Source organism: Eubalaena glacialis, chromosome 5 (assembly GCF_028564815.1).
Source record: "Eubalaena glacialis isolate mEubGla1 chromosome 5, mEubGla1.1.hap2.+ XY, whole genome shotgun sequence".
NCBI classification, from domain to species: Eukaryota; Metazoa; Chordata; class Mammalia; order Artiodactyla; family Balaenidae; genus Eubalaena; species Eubalaena glacialis.
In genome coordinates, this window is record NC_083720.1 from 78,294,766 (window position 1) to 78,315,268 (window position 20,503).

At 39.0% G+C, this 20,503-nt stretch overlaps 1 protein-coding gene and 1 pseudogene across 1 annotated transcript in view; one reads left to right on the plus strand and one right to left on the minus strand.

The window, feature by feature from the left end:
* The window catches only part of SPMAP2L (sperm microtubule associated protein 2 like), a 61,516-nt gene that overhangs the window by 4,747 nt on the left and 36,266 nt on the right, over window positions 1-20,503 (plus strand). The window contains exon 2 of the mRNA XM_061191404.1: window positions 11,853-11,883. Coding sequence (XP_061047387.1) covers window positions 11,853-11,883 — 31 coding nt within the window. The remainder of the gene's footprint in view (window positions 1-11,852; window positions 11,884-20,503) is intronic.
* Window positions 5,024-5,499, minus strand: LOC133092168 (small ribosomal subunit protein uS17-like; annotated as a pseudogene).

Here is a 20,503-nt window from a genome sequence, read left to right on the forward strand (position 1 = left end):
TTGAGCTCCAGAGTTTTGTAACCAATTGTCTCTTTAACAACCCTACTCGAATATCTAGTAGAAATGTAAAATTTAACATATCCATAACTGAACTCTTACTTCTGCCCCCAAACTTGCTCTTCTTCCATTGTTCCCCATTTTAGCAAATGGCACCACAATTCATTCATCCAGGTGCTCAGGTCAAAAACCTTGGCGTCATTCTTTTTTTTCTTTTTTTTAAAATTTATTTATTTATTTATTTATTTATTTATTTATTTATTTATTTATGGCTGTGTTGGGTCTTCATTTCTGTGCGAGGGCTTTCTCCAGTTGCGGCGAGCGGGGGCCACTCTTCATCGCGGTGTGCGGGCCTCTCACTGTCGCAGCCTCTCTTGTTGCGGAGCACAGGCTCCAGACGTGCAGGCTCAGTAGTTGTGGCTCACGGACCCAGTTGCTCCGCGGCATGTGGGATCCTCCCAGACCAGGGCTCGAACCCGTGTCTCCTGCATCGGCAGGCAGACTCTCAACCACTGCACCACCAGGGAAGCCCTTGGCGTCATTCTTGACACCCGTTTTTCCCTTACACTTTGCCTCCGAGCCATTAGCAAACCCTAATTTTGAAATATGTCATGACAATGACCATTCTTAACATCCAAGCCTTCATCACCTTTGTAAGCCACTATCATCTCTTGCTTGGTCTGCTGCAGTAGCTTCCACTCTTGCCACATTCATGCCTTCCCCACACCATTTCCACCAGTTCATGGTTCATGTGGCAGTCACAGGGATCCCTTAGAACATAAATTACACACAACTCTCCTGCTCTCACCTCTCCAGAGGGGGTTCTCATCTTGCAGAGTTTGTAGTCTAAAGTCCTAAGTAAGCCTCCAAGGCCCACATGATCTGACCTGCCTCTCCAGCTTCGTGTCCCACCACTCTCCCCACTGTCTCTGCTCTCCAGCCACATGGGCCTCCTTGCTCCCACCTCGATCATTTCTCTTGCTTTTTCCTCTGCCAGGACACTCTCCCCTCAAGTATTTGTCACCTCCTTATAAAGGTGTACCAGATCACTCTGCCAAAAATACACTCTTTGGTCTGCTCATGTTTTTAAAGTCCCACACTTTTGTATTAAACTGCCTACTGGACATCTTCATTTGGATGTATCATAGGCATCTCAAATAGAATATGCTTTGAGACAGAAGTCTTGATTTTCCTCCCAATCTTGTTCCTCCTTCAGTCTTCCAACTGAAGACTGAAGATTTCCCCCCGCCCCGCCAAAATCTATTTCTCCCTGATTCCTTTTTCTTCACCCTCAAATCCAATGCATCCAATGTAAGTTCTGTTTGTTTTCTTTCCAGACCATTTCCTGAATTCATTCATTTCCTCTGCTACTTACGGTCATTTACGGTCATCATCCCACTCATCCCACTTACAGTCATTTCTCACCTGGATTTCTACATTCTCCTCCTGAGTAGTCTCCCTGCTTCTGCTCTTGTCCCCTTTCAGGTCTTTACTACCTTAGCCAGAGGGGATATTTTAAAAACCAAATTGGATCACATCTTTCCCTTACTATATCATCCTTCCTGTGGCGTCCCATTGCTCTTAGGATAAACCCAAACCTTTTGTAGGGGTCTCTAGAGCTCCATGGGCTCTCTGACCGCACTCCCTACCACTCTCCCTCCTGCTCACTCTGCCCCAGTCACACTGGCTTCTTTTCTGTTCCCCTAAAAGGCCAATCCCATACTTGCTCCTGCTTCAGAATCTGCATGGGTGGTTTTCTCTCCCTAGATGTTTATTGTTTTCCTAGGATCATCTCATGGTTAATTCCTGTTCAGATCTCAGCCCATGTTTTTAAAGGGTGGGGAAGCCTACCTTTTAGAGGGCCCTGCCTGTCTGTGCTGCCCCACAGTAGCCCCCCTGAAGTCCCAGTCTAGAAAGTTTTCAGACTTTGCTTTAGAAAGGACTACTTTAAAGCTTCTCTCTTCTCAATTTATCTTCTAGATTTTCCTTGTTAAAAATTCCAGTAAGTCTTTATGTTAATTCAATAAGCAGCAAGTATATTTATATATTATTTACATAAAATAATGTAAACATTAGGCCATATTTAGTCAGCATGTCACCATGCCCCTCTCACTCAACAAACATTCCTTCATATGAAAGACGTTTACTGAGAATATACTAAGGCACTCTTCTGTGTCCTGTGAGGGTGTTGAGATGACTGAGACATGGCAGTTTGGTTGTGTGCACATTTAAAAAATGTATATTGTAGAGTAAGTTCCATCATTCTAACACCTTACTAATGTGTCGTCACTAATCATCACTGTCACTGTTAACCTTTATTGAGCACTTACTATGTTCAGGGCATAGGCACTGAGCTGTAGATGAATAAGATGTGGATCCTATCCTTGAAGCACTGTCAGTGTGATTGGGGAGGCTAAACACATCCTCAACACATCCATGGCATAGAAAGTAAATGGACTTGAGTGTCCTATAGGACCGTCACTTCATTTTTCTGAGTTAAATGGCAATGCTGACCTCTTTCATGGCTTCTGTATTGAATCATAATTAGAAAGGTCTCGTTCTACTTCTAGGGGATGAAAGAATTCACCATGGGTTTTCTTTTCTTAAATGTTGAAATCTTTGATCCATTTAGAATTTATCCTGGTGTATGGTATGAGTTATAAACCCAGCTTTCTTAGTGCCTACTCAGTTGCCAGTGCTGTCTTGACACAGATGAAATTGGGTGAAAATGAACATGAAACATATATTTGAAACAAGAGAGAAAAGTCACAAAAGTGCAGACCGAGGGGTTGTGAGAGGAGACACAGCTTAATAGTTAGCTTGGTGATGTGATATTTTTGAGCTCTAGTTTGCATGGAGGTCCCAGTTTTTGTTGTTGTTGAACCAGATGGAAGGGCTTGCCCTCTTCCTGCCTCTGCCTTCTCACCCTCAAGCAAAACCCTTTCCCACATTCTGCTATCTCTTGCCCAAATGACCCTGAGCGAAGACAGTGGGGAGCTGTGCCTAGGAGAGGATTGAGGAAGAATGAATAGTAGTAATGATTATATAGCTTAATCTGTCGTGTCAGAGAACATCCCAATGTTTGTTGACATGGTCATACCCAGCATAGACCTGGACTGCTTTAAGACTGGTCTTCAAAACCATAGTGCACCTAAAACAAGCACAAATTTTACTTCAGAAAACTTTGAGACATAATGTAGGTCTTACCGAAGTACCTTCAAGGGAATTATACCATCTAACACAGAGAAAATCCTGCTGAAATGTTCTTGAGGCACATCTCTTCCCAAGTCCCAGTCACCATGACAGCTGTTCCCCACAAATACCTTTCCTCTTTCTCTCAAGCTGCAGCTTGCCTCTCTCTTGCCCTCCTGTGCCCCCTAGCTCTGTCCTGAGAGGCGTTCCCTGCCTTTCCTTTATAGGTCAGTGGTATCCCGTTCGAACCTGAGGCTGAGCAGCTCACACGTGGGCTCCTTAAGGAGGCAGGGTAGAGGGCAAGTGGAGAGTAGTTATACTTTGATATTTCATCCTTATCGTGTTACAAAACGCTTTACTTCTACATGCAGCGGGAATCCCTGTGTAGGAGTGCCTCAGTCCCCATCAGGGAACAACAGCTTTTTAATCGTGCTTCCTCCCAGCAGATGGCAGCCTTCCCCATCAGATGGCTTGGAGCACAAGCCAGATCATCCCACTGTTGGCTGCAGGGGCAACAGGAGCAGTGTGGTTTGTTTGCTACGGAATAAAATACAGACATCTAAAGGGCATAACACAGCCATAATGTTCTGATTATCTCTTAAAGGGAGATGCTATTCATCATCCTGCTCAGAATCCTTTAGAGGCTCCTTCCTGTTGGCCTTAGAATAAGAGCCAAACTACTCCAGGGCTCATTGTGATCTGGCCTCACCACAAATCCTGCTCTCCTTTTCCTTGCTCCCTTCCCTCCAGCCACCCTCACTGCTGTCTTGCTGCGCCTTTCTCTTAATTTCACCTCAGGGCCTTCACACTTGCTGTTCCTTGGTCTGAAATGCTCTTCCTCTCTCATTTCCCTTTCTCCCCTCTCCTACATCTGGCCCTTTCTTGTCTTTCATTTCCACAGGTAGAGTGTCACTTCCTCCGAAGACGCTTCCCTATCTCCCTAAACTAGGTGCCCCCTTCCTTCCACGCAGTGAACATCATGCTAGTTTATCTTCTTCCGGTACTCACCACCGTCTGAAATTGTTCACCTGCTTATTGTCTGTCTGTCCACATGAAAGACAAGCTGCTTGAGGGTAGGACAGGGACTTTATCTTGACCCTTCTCTAGTCCAAAGCTTAGAACGTCGAGATGAATTCCGCATAAAAGTCATTCATATGGACGTTGTCTAGATTCATCCAGTCGTTATTCAGCTCACGGTAACATGTCCATTGAGTGTCCTAGGTATTTAACACCATCTCATTTTATCTTTAAAACAACCCTTTGAAGTAAGTACTATTTGTGTCCCCACTTTGCAGATGAGGAAACTGAGGCAGAGAGGAGGTAAGTGACTTGCCAAAGGCCACACGCACAGTAACAGAGCAGAGGTTGGGCCCAGGCAGGCAATCCCACACCCTGCTCCACTTCACCACCACACTTCTACCTGTGCTAGGTGCTATGGGTGACAAGGGAGGTAAGGAAGATAATGAGGGGAAGGAGCTCAGCACAGTGCTTGGCACATTGTAAGTGCTCAATAGATATTATAGTGTTTTGTAAATAGTGGGCCTGTCTATTCTATCTATTCAACTGTGTATGTTATGTGCTGTGAGGAGTACAAAATAAAGCAGTCTTTCCTCACGTGTTTACAAGCTTAGGGAAATGATATAGACATAAATATAACAAAATATGTAATTAGAGCCCAGATGAGTGATGTGGCCTTCAGTCCAACCGTAACCTGACCCTCTACCTCTACATACAATTATCTCCCATTCTTGTATCACCCTGCAAAGTTGTTTTTTTTTTTTTTGACTGGGAAAATAATTTTATTTTGTTTGGCACAGTGGGCAGGGGTCCAGTCTTAGAACTTCTGGAATTGCATCTTGGTGCCAGCAGCCTTGGTGACCTTCACATTGAAGCATACCATCTTGCTCAGGGGCCAGCCCTCACCCACTGTGTAAATGTCACCGATCTGGATGTCCCTGAAGCAGGGGGGGAAAGGTGCACGGACATGTTCTTGTGGTGCTTCTCGAAGTGGTTGTACTTTCGGATGTAGTGGAGGTAGTCTCGGCAGATGACAGTGGTCCTCTGCATCTTCAACTTAGTCACCAAGCCAGTCAGGATCCTCCCTCAGATGGAGAAATTACCAGCAAAAGGGCATTTCTTGTCAACGTAAGTGCCCTCAATGGCCTCCTTTGGTGTCTTGAAGCCCAGACTGATGTTCTTGTTGTATTGCCGGAGCTTCTCCTTGACAGTTTCTCCAAGCAGGACCCTCTTCTTATTTTGAAAGATGATCAGTTGCTTTCTGTAGACACGCTCAGTCTGAATGTCCGCCATCTTCCAAGCCGCCTGAAAAAAGGTTCTGCAAAGTATTTTTGTCCTCAGTTTACAGATGAGGAATCTGAGACTCGGCATTTGTCTGTGGGCATGTAGTGGTGGGACCAGCATTCAAAGCCCTGTTAGTTTGATCCAAAGCCTGTGAAATACTGCAGTGGCTATACAGGAAAAAAGAATGGAGAATGGAGAAAAGAAGCACTGCTGTTACTCTCTAGGAAAAAGGAGCTGGGAAATATTTTAGGAACAGGGAGTGATACTGGAGTTGTACTCAGGAAGATCTGCCCCAAGGATGAATTGGATGTTTGAAATCTTGCCCCTGCCCCCAAAGAAATGTGAATGCTTGAACACTGCTGTGCCCGAGTCATGGCTCCACCCACATACTGGGGATTTCAATTTGAGCACATAGTTAGTAGAAGAGGGAGCTTGATGCCACTGGAAAGGGCACTAAACTAGGAGGTTACTTCTGGTTTTGTCATAGCTGCATGTCTGTTTCCGTCCTAGTGAAATGAGAATTCTAGTGCTGAGAATCTGGATTTTAATACAGCTGCTTAATTTGATACAGCAAGATGTTGCCAAAATGAGATTACTATATATTCTTGAATATAAGGAAATTTGGAAAAACTCTAGCCAATTTGAATAGATAAACTTTTAGGAAGAAAGATAGACAAATGTTTATTTAGAATTGTGTTAATTTAGTTATACCTATAAAATTAAAATAACATTAAAATCAATGATATAATTTAGAAATAGTTCTTATTTCTAACGTTACATTTCATGGAAAAGCAGTTTTATTCAACTTTTTCACTTGCATGCTTGACATCACTAGAGTTACCTTTTGAGTAATTTAACACTTTTTCCAGGAAAATCATTTTTATTTCTTAAGTTATTTGAGATAGAAAATTTGAGTTTTATTATAGAAATTTTCAAACACACCCAAAATACAGAATGTTATAGTGTACCCCCATATACCCATCACTTAGTTTTAATAATTATTAACATTTTGCTAATCTCATTTCATCTAGGTATTCTCTTACCAACCCTCCCTACCACACGCACACACACACACACATACAAACACAAACATATTTTTGGGCCTCCTGTAGGACAAGTTTTTTTGTTTGTTTTTTTTTTAATTAAATTAAATTTATTTTTTATACAGCAGATTCTTATTAGTTATCTATTTTACACATATTAGTGTATATATGTCAGTCCCAATCTCCCAATTCATTCCCCCCACCCCCTGCTCTCCCCCCTTGGTGTCCATGCGTTTGTTCTCTACATCTCTGTCTCTATTTCTGCCTTGCAAACCAGTTCACTGTACCATTTTTCTAGCTTCCACATATATGCATTAATATACGATATTTGTTTTTCTGACTTACTTCACTCTGTATGACAGTCTCTAGGTCCATCCACGTCTCTACGAATGACCCAATTTTGTTCCTTTTTATGGCTGAGTATTTTTTTTTCTTGAAGGATAAATTTATTAATTTATTGAACAAATACTTATTGTACTTAACAGCACAGTTCCAGAAGCTGCCTGTTAGTCTGATTCTGCCTTTGCTGGGGAACCTGTCATCTGCTTGTGCAACATCATTCATGGGCCTCATCAGACAAATTGTTTTAAAGAAAATACTAGACACCATTTCATTTTGCCCATAAGTATCTTATATGCCTTTCTCATTGCTAAGGACTTTAAAAAACCCATAATTATCATGCCATTATTTACACTTAAAATTTACAATTATTCTTTAATACCGTCTAATACCCGCTAAATATTTAAGCTTCCTTAATTGTCTCAAAAGTGTATTTTTACAGTTGGTTAGTTTGAATTAGCCCTCAAACAAGGGCCACACATTGTCTCTTCTCTGTTACTCTTTTTTTTTTTTGGCCGCACTGGGCGGCATGTGGGATCTTAGTTCCCAGACCATGTATGGAACCTGCACCCACTACAGTGGAAGCACAGAGTCTTAACCACTGGACCACCAGGGAAGTCCCTCTGTTACTCTTTAACACTAACCCTAATCCTCTCTCCCTTTTTAAAACACATTTGTTAGAAACATTGGATAAAATATCCCATATTCTGAATTTAATTTGTTCTTTGTTACGTCTTTAACTTGCTCTTCTAGCTCCCCTATTTTTTGCAAAGCATATAGATTAAGAGGCTTGCTTAGAATGAAAATAGTTTCAAGCAAGAATTTTTCATAGGTGGTGCCATGCTTGGGGGCATACGGTGTCAGACTCTGACGTTTGTGGTGGTTCTAAGATTGATGAGTGAGTTCAGGTGAGGTTGGCTCAATCCCTCCATGGTAAAGTTCCCCATCCACCTTTCACCAAATGGTTTCAGCAACCAGTTTCATTCTTTGCCTAGATTCCATTAGATCATTAGGGGTAAGATAGGCACCTTTTGAACCTGTGTTTGATGCTGTCACTAGAAATTATGTAACAAGCCATCAGAACCCATTCATGTAATGTAACAGAACTTTAAAAAAAATTCATTCTGTAGCTGTACTTTTATCTGTACAATACAACTACCTCATTCTTTGTGTTTTGTGTTTCTATTTTGCTTTTTAAAATGATGTTTAATTATTTAGAGCAACATCCAATGCTTAGGATTACAAAAGCATGTCCCCAAGAATAATTATTAAATCTGTTTTAAATTTCTTTACCTCGTCCCTCTTTTTAAATACTGATTTAAATTTAAATTGTAGGGAGAGCTCTATAATTACTTTAGCATTAATTGAAGTTGTTTCAGGCTGATATATTTTCGTTTCTCATTTTTTGTTGGGAAAATAAAGTAATTGAGAAAGTGCCTCATAAGATGAGTTTTTATAAGAACTTGCAAGCAAGGTAACCTCGTTTCTGAGGAATAATTTTTGGGAACAAAATCTTTCCTTATACTCAGTTATTTATGGTGCTCTACTGAAAACTTCTTATTTTTTAAAATTTATCATGGTTTCATGAAACGCATATATCAAGAGTAAAGTTTAAAGAAGGAATAAAACTAAGAAAATAGGATTCTCTTCACCTTTTCATTCTCAAGTCCTATAATTTATTTTATGTGTGTATAACACCGTTGAGACCTCACAAGAGAAGTTTCTTTCAGATTTCAATATTAGGAAATGTTGATGTTTTTTGCTTTCAATGGTAGAATTAGAATGCTCAGATATAACTGTACAAGGCTTTAATTATACATTCTTCCTTTGTTTCATTTTATTTTCCTTTCTCTTCTCCCTCCACTATTTTTCTATCTCTTTCCTTGAATTTTTCATCTTAAAACAGATAATATCCTATTGTAGTGTATGCATTTATGCAAGCAATCTAAAATCCTTTTAGAAATGAGGGGAGGGTATAAATACATAAGGAAACCAATGAAAATACATGTGAGTACATGATCACAATTAAGTTCTCATTTCATTAATATTAATTTTCATAGTAAATTATTGGGTTGGCCAAAAAGTTCGTTCGGGTTTTTCTGTAAGATGTTGGAGAAAAACCCAAATGAACTTTTTGGTCAACCCAATACTTAAACTTTACAATTACTGAAACTTAACAGTTACTTAAACTTTTTTTTATTTACAGAAATTTAAGCATTTAAAATTAATTAATCTTAATTTTTAAATTTTTAGGATTATAGCTACGATTTATTGTGTATTTACTATGTTTTGGGCACTATGCAGAGTGCTTTACACGTACTATCTTATTTAACTTTCAGACAACAACCTTTTGTGGTACATGACCATGAGAAAACTAAGGTATGGAGAGCTTTAGTAAACTTGCCCAAGATCAGAGGTTAGAGCCAGGATTTGGTTCTAGGCAGTCTGATTCCAGAGCCAGTGGTCCTATCCATTAAACAATATTATAGTATTCCCTAAACCTGTTTGCTTCAAAAAATACCAGTGCTTGTCCCACCCCCTGAGGTTGTGACTTAACTGGGCTGGGACCCAAAATTTTTAGAAGATTTCCAGGTGATTCTAATGTGCAGACAAGTTTGGAAACCATTGTAATACTGCTTTGCTTGGACATAGCTAACACAATGGCCACCTGAGAGCTATTCCTTCCTGCCAGTTGATGAGATAACATCAAAAATGTGTTTCTAAAATGAAGCATGAAAGCTCTACCTGTGGGAGAAATTATAGCATGAAAGGGCAAAAGGAAATAGCATAATTCATTCATATTACCAGCATTTGTAGAAGTTATTTTAGGATTGACTCAGCGTTATACTGACTCTGACTTGTGTATATAAAGCTGGAAACCAAGCTTGGTGATGCATCAAAGTCCACAAAACAAGTGCTGTATCTTTAATGAGTGACAGCATGACTGTGTACAAGGGCATTTTTGTAGACTACTCTCCCCTCTTCCTTAGGTCTGAGTCAGTTTAGCCTTAAAAGGAGAGTAATAGAAAATAGCCGAATTCAAAATTTTCATTTACTTTTTTTTTTTTTTAAGGTCATAGCCTATCTCCTAGTGGGCTGTAAACTCCTTGTAAAGAGAAACCGTATCTTATAAATTTTGTTCTCTCAACTTTGGCACCAGGCTGCACATACTAGAAACCCAATCAATACCTGATTGCTGTGTTTCCTACAGTGCTCCTACATTGATGCACTAAAGTTGTAACTAATAATTCTGCCATTCATCTACTGTCTGCATCTATTATATGCAGGGTGTTTTACATACATGTCACTAATCTTTACACACTACCCATTATCCTCCTATCTGAGGAGAGGAAACTGAGTCTCAGAGAAGTTAAGTAATTTGCCCAAGATTGTACAGCTGAGTAAGTAACAAAACTGGGGTTTAAGCCATGTCTGTCTGATGCCAGAGCACACCCACTTTCCTTTACCCCAAACACTCCAGAGGGTGGACTCCCAGACGTGATTAAAAACTCCCAAGGAGAAACTGTCTGGAACAATTTGTCATAACGATGCCTATTATAATAGGCCTTTGGATAATTTGGCCTGTATGATCACCTATATTTTCCCACAGTAAAAAAAAAACTTCTAAACATGAATTTTTTTTTTTTAAGATTTAATTTTATTTATTTTTGGCTGTGTTGGGTCTTCGTTGCGGTGCACGGGCTTTCTGTAGTTGCGGCAAGCGGGGGCTACTCTTCGTTGCAGTGTGCAGGCTTCTCATTGCGGTGGCTTCTCTTGTTGCAGAGCACGGGCTATAGGCGCACGGGCTTCAGTAGTTGTGGCGCACGGGCTTCAGTAGTTGTGGCACATGGGCTCTAGAATGCAGGCTCAGTAGTTGTGACACACGGGCTTAGTTGCTCCGCAGCATGTGGGATCTTCCCGGACCAGGGATCAAACCCGTGTCCACTGTGCCACCAGGGAAGTCGCTCTAAACATGAATTTTAATTTGCTTCCATTTTGTCTGTTTTGAATAGTTCAGGTGTATCCAGCTTTCTACTGTTAAAGATACCACCATTAACATTTTTGTGCATAAACCTTTGCCCACAATGGAATTATTTCTTTAGGGTACATTTTTAGAAGTAGAATTGGATTAAGGAGTATAAGCATTGCTGACTCGTACTACCAAATTATTTTTCACAAAGTGTACTAATTTAAATATCCACCAGCAGCATGCAAGTACTCATTTCATCTTACCCTTCCAGCATTGTTTTTTTTTTTTTGCTGCGCCTTGTGGCCTGTGGGATCTTAGTTCCCCGACCAGGGATTGAACCTGAACCTGTGACCCCTGCAGTGGAAGCACAGAGTCTTAACCACTGGACCACCAGGGAAGTCCCTGCATTGTTATCCTTTGTAAAAAATTTTTGCTCATTTGATAGTTTTTAAAAATCTCATTTTTTATTTGCATTGTTTTGATTACAAGCAAGTTTGAACTTTTTCTTATGATTATTAGCCCTTTGTGTCTCCATAGATGAATTCCTCTTCTTTGTCCATTTAACTTTTGACACCTTCCTTAGTGTTTTCCTTATTCATCTATCCTTTTATACTCTTCAGTTATTAAGACTATTAAGCCTTTATCATTTTACCAAATATTTCTCCAAGTTTTTATTCTAAGTTTTACTTTTTGACACACAGAAGTTTTAAGTTTTAAATATTTTAATCTGTATGTTTCCTCTATATCTTTTGTCACCTTTAATGCAGATTAAAATCCAGTGATTAAGTAGGTATTCTCTTTTTTTTGCTCTAATTCAATTTTTTAAAAAAATTTAATCTTTGATTTACCTGTGGTTTACTTTGGTAAAATAGTGTGACATATTTAATTTGGTCTTTCCCCTAAATAGTTACTTTTCCTATCTCCTTTATTTATTGATTTGTGATGGCTATTTTTATCATATATTTGATTCTTACTGAATCTAATTTTTGCTTTTACTTTTCTTTTTGCAGATCCTGGTCCCTGTGACTTTGTATGGAAATGGTAAGAATATAGATATAGTACCATTTTCCCAGACTTTACTAGCTGAATGGGGCACTCAATCTGGGGCATTTGAAGTGAAAGCCTATCTTGGGGTTTTTGAGAAGATTCCTATGCTTTCCCTTTGTCATAAGGCCCTTTTCTCATGGTAATTCCTGTGGGAAAAAGGAAAGAAAAGAGATAAAGTGATTAAGATGAAGATTTAGGAGAACTCTTCTTATATTCACTCAGTGCTTACTTGTTTGCTCAATGCTATGTGTGTCACATAATAGGGCTGAACCTTTAAGGGACTTGGGATTCTGCACTGACAATCTCATGTCATAGATTTTGGTAAGCTCCAAGTTAATGTATCCCAGTCTCCTCTTGCCTCTAATTCAAATTCAGTAGCTAATGAAATTTCAAGAAAGTGTCCTCTATGAAAAAAAATGTGTTTGTGTGTGTGTACATACAATGTATAAACTAGATGCCTCCTGAAAATAGATGCTTACTCTTGGTTTGGCTAAGATATACTTAGAAGAGGTAACAGAATAGAATCATTAAAGAGAAAATACCATGGGTTCATATCAATGGCTCATATAGATGAGAAGTAAATAATATCAGATTTTATTTTTATCTACTCTTTTAATAAGTCAGTTAAAACCATTCATATTGTTATTGTTTAACATTTACATTTATTGTTATTAGTTAGACTTATTTTGCATTTTCTATTTACTATGCTTTCTAGTTGTTTTTTCCTCACCTCTTTTAGGTATTAAATACTGCTACCTTACTTTTATGTAATACTTTGCTGTTTAAAAATATTTTTTTTCTCACAAGAATCCTGAGAAGTCGATAGGGTGGATATAATCAACTAGATTTTACTGAGAGAAAATGAAATTAAGAGAAATTATGTCACTTCCCAAGGTTGTATGATGCCTGAGTAGAAGATCTGGTAGAACTAACATTTACTGAGTATTACTGAATATCCACTTAAAATACCAAATTACTTCAAATAAAGGTATGCTGAGTGAGCAGACTCTCCAATTACTAGATAGACAGTGAAATCGTTTACACCTGGTAAGTTTTTATACTTAAAAAAAGACTGTGAAGAGAGTGTTTTTAAAATGTTTTTGTTTTTGCTGTTTTACTACTTATTGCTTTTGTTTTATTGCTTAATTTGGTTTGATTCTTTGAGAAAATTGTTCTATTTCCATTTTCTATCCCTGTCCCAGTCCTCTCAAATAATCTTGTTAAACAAATGTGCTGTACCTGATTGTTATAAAAGAAAATATGTTCTGAATATAAGCAAAATAGTCAAGTGTAAAAGAGCATTTTGACTGAAAGAGAGAATTATTTGAGTTACCCAATCAATTCAGACCTGAAATCATTTCCATAATTGTTGCTATATAAACATATATTTATTGCTCTGCACCTAAGGTAAGGATTTCCAAAACTTTCTTAGCTGTTGTCAAACTATAGGAGACTAATTATCACTGAAGACATGGAACAGCAAGGGAATCCTCATTAAAAAAAAATTTGCCTCAAGAGTTAAAATCCTTCGACCACATTCTCTTGTTTCTGCACAGGATCACGACTAGACATTGTGAGGTAATATAATACCTGAGAGAGAAGGGAAGCCTGCCTTAAGATGAAGAGATGTAGGTTGCAGATGTAGCTATGGTGACATAATGCACAATAAGTAAATGAAAAGGAGAGATATTAGACCTCCACATAGGATTAGCAGATGTTAATGAGATAATTTCCAATTGAAGTAACAATCCAATTTAAGTATCTATAGGAATAAATGAGGAAACTGTCAACTGTCTTGTGTAAAATGATACATTAAAAGAATATTGTTTAGCTGATGAAGAAAAGGTAGGGAGGGAAATCTTGGCTTGGAGGTGATGATGGGAGCCAGAAGCTGACTTGCTTGCAAAGATTAGTATATAATAAAATGTTTTGTCTGGACTAAGGCTTGCTGTTTTCCTCCACCTCGCCACCCCCCCTGGAAAGTTGGCTCAGGCTGTCTCAGCAGGGCTCAAACAGTACCTGCATGGCAAAACCATTCTTTTATTGAGTAAGGGTGTAGTTTTTTGGGGTTTTTTTTCCTTCTGGCAGTGGACAGTGTCTTCATTGTTTCCTGACAGTAACATGGCTTAGGGAGTGCATTGTATCAATTACATAGCAGATCTCAAACATTTCACCACGAAAGAATCTTTTAGTTATCTCAATCCACCACCACGATTTCATGTTTGGAAATATTTTTTGTTGTTATTGTTCATTATATTTGTTAATTTTTAACAAAATTAAGGACATGCAAAAGTACTAATCAGAGTCTTCTATCAGCGTGAAGTAATGTATGGAGTTGATATAGTTCAGAAACAAATTTGGTGTTTTGGGGAGCCTCAACAGCCTGTTAGTGGGTGGTGTAGGATTCCATTTGATTTTCTGAGATGTTCTAAAGGTTGTGGACTACCGTTATTGTCTTCATAGATCTCCTAAGGTTTTGGGAACTTTAGGCTGGGAACCCTTGAGGTAAGCATCAGAGTAGTCCTGAGGGACAAAATGCAGATAGGTTAGTTGCAATAGGAAAGGGGGTAGTTAGAAGAGTCCAGAATATGACACTGGGGGAAAAGGGTGTAGAAGCGGTATACTGTTCTTACTGCCTTCAAACCTGTATTTTACCTAGCAAACTCTTTGAGTGATAACACAGTTTAAACAATCTTAAATGTATTACTTTATCTGGTTTACTGATGGTTCCATGATTTTCCCTTATAAGATGCTTAAACTCAGTTTATATTTTAAACAATTAAATACCAATTCAATTCAATTCAATTAGCATTTACTAAGCATTTACTGTTATACATGCAAGGTATCATACTAGGTGCTGTGAATGAGAAAGGAAAAAGGAACTAACATTTACTGAGTACTCACTCCATGGTTAGAATGTGCTAGGTACATAACCCTTCGAGATGGATATAGTTATTTTTATTTACAAATGAGGCTAAGTGCACTGGCCTCCTGTTATTTTTGAGACATATAGGCATGCTTCTGCCCCAGGGTGTTTGCACTTGCTATCACTGCTTCAATGGGATGATCTTTTCTTGAAAAGTTTATGTACCTTATCCTTGTTCAAATATAAGCTGATCAGTGATGCCTTCTTTGACCACCCTATTTAAAATTGCAACCCCGTTCCCCTCTACATACTCCTCATCCTCTTACTGACTTTATTTTTCTTTGTAGCTCTTATTGCCATCTTATATACTATGTATTTATTTTTCCGTTATTCTCTTTCTGCTCTGACTTGAGGGCAAAGATTTTGTCTGTTTTGTTCCCCTATATACTCTCAGTGCTAGAACACTACTTGTTACATAGTAAGTGCTCAATAAATATTTGTTGAACAAATGAATGAAAGCTGAGAGAATTAAGTAACTTGCTCCAGGATAAGAAAACAGCACTTCATTTAAAAATAAGAAAACACAGAATATCCATTGTTGGTACTGAAATAATAATCTCTTACATGAGAAGAATGGTTGGATCAAGCATTCCATGTTACTAAAATTGAGTGCTGCCACCACCACACTGGCCTCAGGGGAAATGTTCCATTGTTAATACTGTGGCCTGGGTGTGTGCCTAGAATCCTGACTTGCATTTCTCTGCTAACACAGCTAAGGCAAGGCATTAAGGGGCAAATAAGTCATTACTAAAGGCTGAGGGACAACAAAAGTTGTTGAGTTAAACAGAGAGTAACATGGAAATAGATAAACTGATGGAAAGATTTCAGCTTGATCTTCAGGATGGATGGCCCAGTTTTGTGACTGTGCAACCTCGGGAGTTCCTGTTAATCCCCCCTTGCCTCTTCCCACTTTCTAAAAGGAGCTTCATGATGCATCAATCACCATTTAATTAGGAAGACTTCATGTAAGGGTTTGCCTGTGCTGTGTCAGGCCCGAATCCTACCTGGCACCAGGGCCAGGGCTTATTTTAACATAAAGAGTTTAGAGCCTATTAGAGAGCTCAGGCAAGTGTTAGGGAGAATGCTTTTCCTCTCACCTGCCTTTTTGTACATAGAAGCACTTTCCTTGATTAATTCTGGCCTCTTTCCTTATCCCATAATTAGACTCCCCAGGGGGTGGAAATGACATCTGTTTGATGGGATTGGAAGAGAGAACTGGTCACTTCTGGGTCCTCACTCTTTGGGACCTGCTTATCTACAGTGAATGATCTTTGTGATCTGCTTTCTGCCACATAGCAAACTTAGCCTCTGAAGGGTGAGGCTTGCAGCCTTGGGGGACAAGTTCAATACAGGGATGTCAGGGATCCACAGGACTCTCTTCAATATCATCTTATCAATAACAGAGAAAGTATTTTTTTTCTACTTGTCTGACTTCTATGCCTATTTTTCAGTTAGTTCCTAATTGTGGTAGGCAAAAAGGGTTGTTATTTATTGGGTCCTTCAAACTCCAAGCAAGTACATAAATAATTATAACATGAGCTATAGTAAAATCGGTGGTGTATTAGTCTGCATAGGATAGGCAATGCTGCAGTAACAAACAAGGTACAAAACTCTCAATGACTAGATGCAATAAAAGTTTATTTATCCCTCATGTCACAATCCAGTGTGAGTTAGCTGGCTGTGCTGTACAGAATATGTAGTTTCTAGGGTCACTGCAGCAGGAAAAGAGAGATGGAGGAGGAAGACACTAGTTCTCTCTCTTTTTTTTTTAATTTTTATTGAAGTATAGTTGATTTACAATGTTGTGTTAGTTTCTGCTGTACAGCAAAGTGAATCACTTATACGTATACACATATCAACTCTTTTTTTTTTAAGATTCTTTCCCCATATAGGTCATTACAGAGTATTGAGTAGAGTTCCCTGTGCTATACAGTAGGTTCTTATTAGTTATCTATTTTATATATAGTAGTGTATATATGTCAATCCCAATCTCCCAATTTATCCCTCCCTGTCCCCCCCGCCAGGACACTAGTTCTTAAGTGCATTGCCCTGGAGTGATACCCAACACTTCTGCTGAACGTAGACATAACTGGTCACATGGCTTCAAACAACTGCAAAGGAGGCTGGGAAATGTAAAGGATCACATGGATACTTGGGGAGCACAAACTGTGTCTGCTATCGGTGGATTCAAAATAGTCAGGGAAGGACCAAGGGAGCAGAGTAGGGCAGAACAGGGGATGAGCAGTACCCAGAGTATATTTTGCCTTTTTCATAGTTTTCTCAAAGCCAGATATTCTGTCTGAAATTTATCTATACAATCTCTTCAGAATCCAATGCCATCAAGCCATTTACAAAATTACTTAAATTACTTAATATGAAAATTGTGGGGTTTTGCCATTAAGTGTGCGTTTTACCTGGGTTCTTCTGGAGACAATATGCTCTTGGTTATATTGTATATATATTATCTTTGTTTTATTATGTACTGTATTTTTAATGATTTTAGAAATGAGTATTTTGGGTCCACAATATTTTTGAATACTTTGCACTTTTTAGCACTCTTCAAATCACATAAAATAGAGCATGTGGAAAGGCGGGCCTCTGGAGTGTGGAGTTCCAGACTTTGGAGAAGCTGCTGGCCTCACTGAATGCTGGAACAACCTCCCAAACGCACAGCTGAAGCAACAGCTCAGATGTAATTCTTTTTGAGGATGGTGCCTACATACTCTAGGACAAAGTATCTACTTTGAATCAAATAACTTGATATGGTTCTGTGGCCCAATAAGAAGAATACAGTGGTGACCAGGCCCTCCCATCAGGAAACTTGCTCAAGCCTCTTAGATAGCCTCATCCACCAGAGGGCAGACAGCAGAAGTAAGAAGAACTACAATCCTGCAGCCTGTGGAACAAAAACCACATTCACAGAAAGATAGACAAGATGAAAAGGCAGAGGGCAATGTACCAGATGAAGGAACAAGATAAAACCCCAGAAAAACAACTAAATGAAGTGGAGATAGGCAACCTTCCAGAAAAAGAATTCAGAATAATGATAGTGAAGATGATCCAGGACCTCGGAAAAAGAATGGAGGCAAAGATCAAGAAGATGCAAGAAATGTTTAACAAAGATCTAGAAGAATTAAAGAACAAACAAACAGATGAACAATATAATAACTGAAATTAAAAATACACTAGAAGGAATCAATAGCAGAATAACTGAGGCATAAGAACGGATGAGTGACCTGGAAGACAGAATGGTGGAATTCACTGCCGCGGAACAGAATAAAGGAAAAAGAATGAAAAGAAATGAAGACAGCCTAAGAGACCTCTGGGACAACATTAAACGTAACAACATTCGCATGATAGGGGTCTCAGAAGGAGAAGCGAGAGAGAAAGGACCCGAGAAAATATTTGAAGAGATTATAGTAGAAAACTTCCCTAACATGGGAAAGGAAATAGCCACCCAAGTCCAGGAAGCGCAGCAAGTCCCATACAGGATAAAGCCAAGGAGAAACCGGCCGAGACACATAGTAATCAAATTGGCAAAAATTAAAGACGAAGAAAAATTATTGAAAGCAACAAGGGAAAAACGACAGATAACATACAAGGGAACTCCCATAAGGTTAACAGCTGGTTTCTCAGCAGAAACTCTACAAGCCAGAAGGGAGTGGCATGACATATTTAAAGTGATGAAAGGAAAGAGCCTACAACCAAGATTACTCTACCCAGCAAGGATCTCATTCAGATTCGAGGGAGAAATCAAAAGCTTTGCAGACAAGCAAAAGCTAAGAGAATTCAGCACCACCAAACCAGCTTTACAACAAATGCTAAAGGAACTTCTCTAAGTGGGAAACACAAGAGAATAAAAGGACCTACACATACAAACCCAAAACAATTTAAAAAATGGTAATAGGAACATACATATCGATAATTACCTTAAACGTGAATGGATTAAATGCGCCAACCAAAAGACACAAGCTTGCTGAATGGATACAAAAACAAGACCCATATATATGCTGTCTACAAGAGACCCACTTCAGACCTAGGGACACATACAGACTGAAAGTGAGGGGATGGAAAAAGATATTCCATGCAAATGGAAATCAAAAGAAAGCTGGAGTAGCAATACTCATATCAGATAAAATAGACTTTAAAATAAAGAATGTTACAAGAGACAAGGAAGGACACTACATAATGATCAAGGGATCAATCCAAGAAGAAGATATAACAATTATAAATATATATGCACCCAACATAGGAGCACCTCAATACATAAGGCAACTGCTAACAGCCATAAAAGAGGAAATCGACAGTAACACAATAATAGTGGCAGACATTAACACCTCACTTACACCAATGGACAGATCATCCAGGCAGAAATACTAAGGAAACAGAAGCTTTAAATGACACAATAGGCTAGATAGATATAATTGATATTTATAGGACATTCCATCCAAAAACAGCAGATTACACTTTCTTCTCAAGTGCGCACGGAACATTCTCCAGGATAGATCACAACTCAAGCCTCAGTAAATTTCAGAAAATTGAAATCATATCAAGCATCTTTTCTGACCACAACGCTATGAGATTAGAAATGAATTACAGGGGAAAAAGCGTGAAAAACACAAACACATGGAGGCTAAACAATACGTTACTAAATAACCAAGAGATCACTGAAGAAATCAAAGAGGAAATCAAAAAATACCTAGAGACAAATGACAATGAAAACACGATGATCCAAAACCTGTGGGATGCAGCAAAAGCAGTTCTAAGAGGGAAGTTTATAGCAATACAAGCCTACCTCAAGAAACAAGAAAAATCTCAAATAAACAATCTAACCTTACACCTAAAGGAACTAGAGAAAGAAGAACACACAAAACCCAAAGTTAGCAGCAGGAAAGAAATAAAGATCAGAGCAGAAATAAATGAAATAGAAACAAAGAAAACAATAGCAAAGATCAAAAAAACGAAAAGCTGGTTCTTTGAGAAGATAAACAAAATTGATAAACCATTAGCCAGACTCATCAAGAAAAAGGAGAGGACTCAAATCAATAAAATTAGAAATGAAAAAGGAGAAGTTACAACAGACACCGCAGAAATACAAAGCATCCTAAGAGACTACTACAGGCAACTCTATGCCAATAAAATGGACAACCTGGAAGAAATGGACAAATTCTTAGAAAGGTATAACCTTCCAAGACTGAACCAGGAAGAAATAGAAAATATGAACAGACCAATCACAAGTAATGAAATTGAAACTGTGATTAAAAACCGTCCAACAGGGCTTCCCTGGTGGCGCAGTGGTTGGGAATCTGCCTGCCAATGCAGGGAACACGGGTTCGAGCCCTGGTCTGGGAAGATCCCACATGCCGCGGAGCAACTGGGCCCGTGTGCCACAACTACTGAGCCTGCGCGTCTGGATCCTGTGCTCTGCAACAAGAGAGGCCGCGATGGTGAGAGGCCCACGCACCGCGATGAAGAGTGGCCCCCGCTTGCCGCATCTAGAGGAAGCCCTCGCACAGAAATGAAGACCAAACACAGCCAAGATAAATAAATGAATGAATAATAATTAAAGGTGCTAATAATTTAAAAAAAAAAAAAAGACTTTAGCCCATATCAATGAAAAAAAACAACAAAACCTTCCAACAGACAAAAGTCCAGGACCAGATGGCTTCACAGGTGAATTCTATCAAA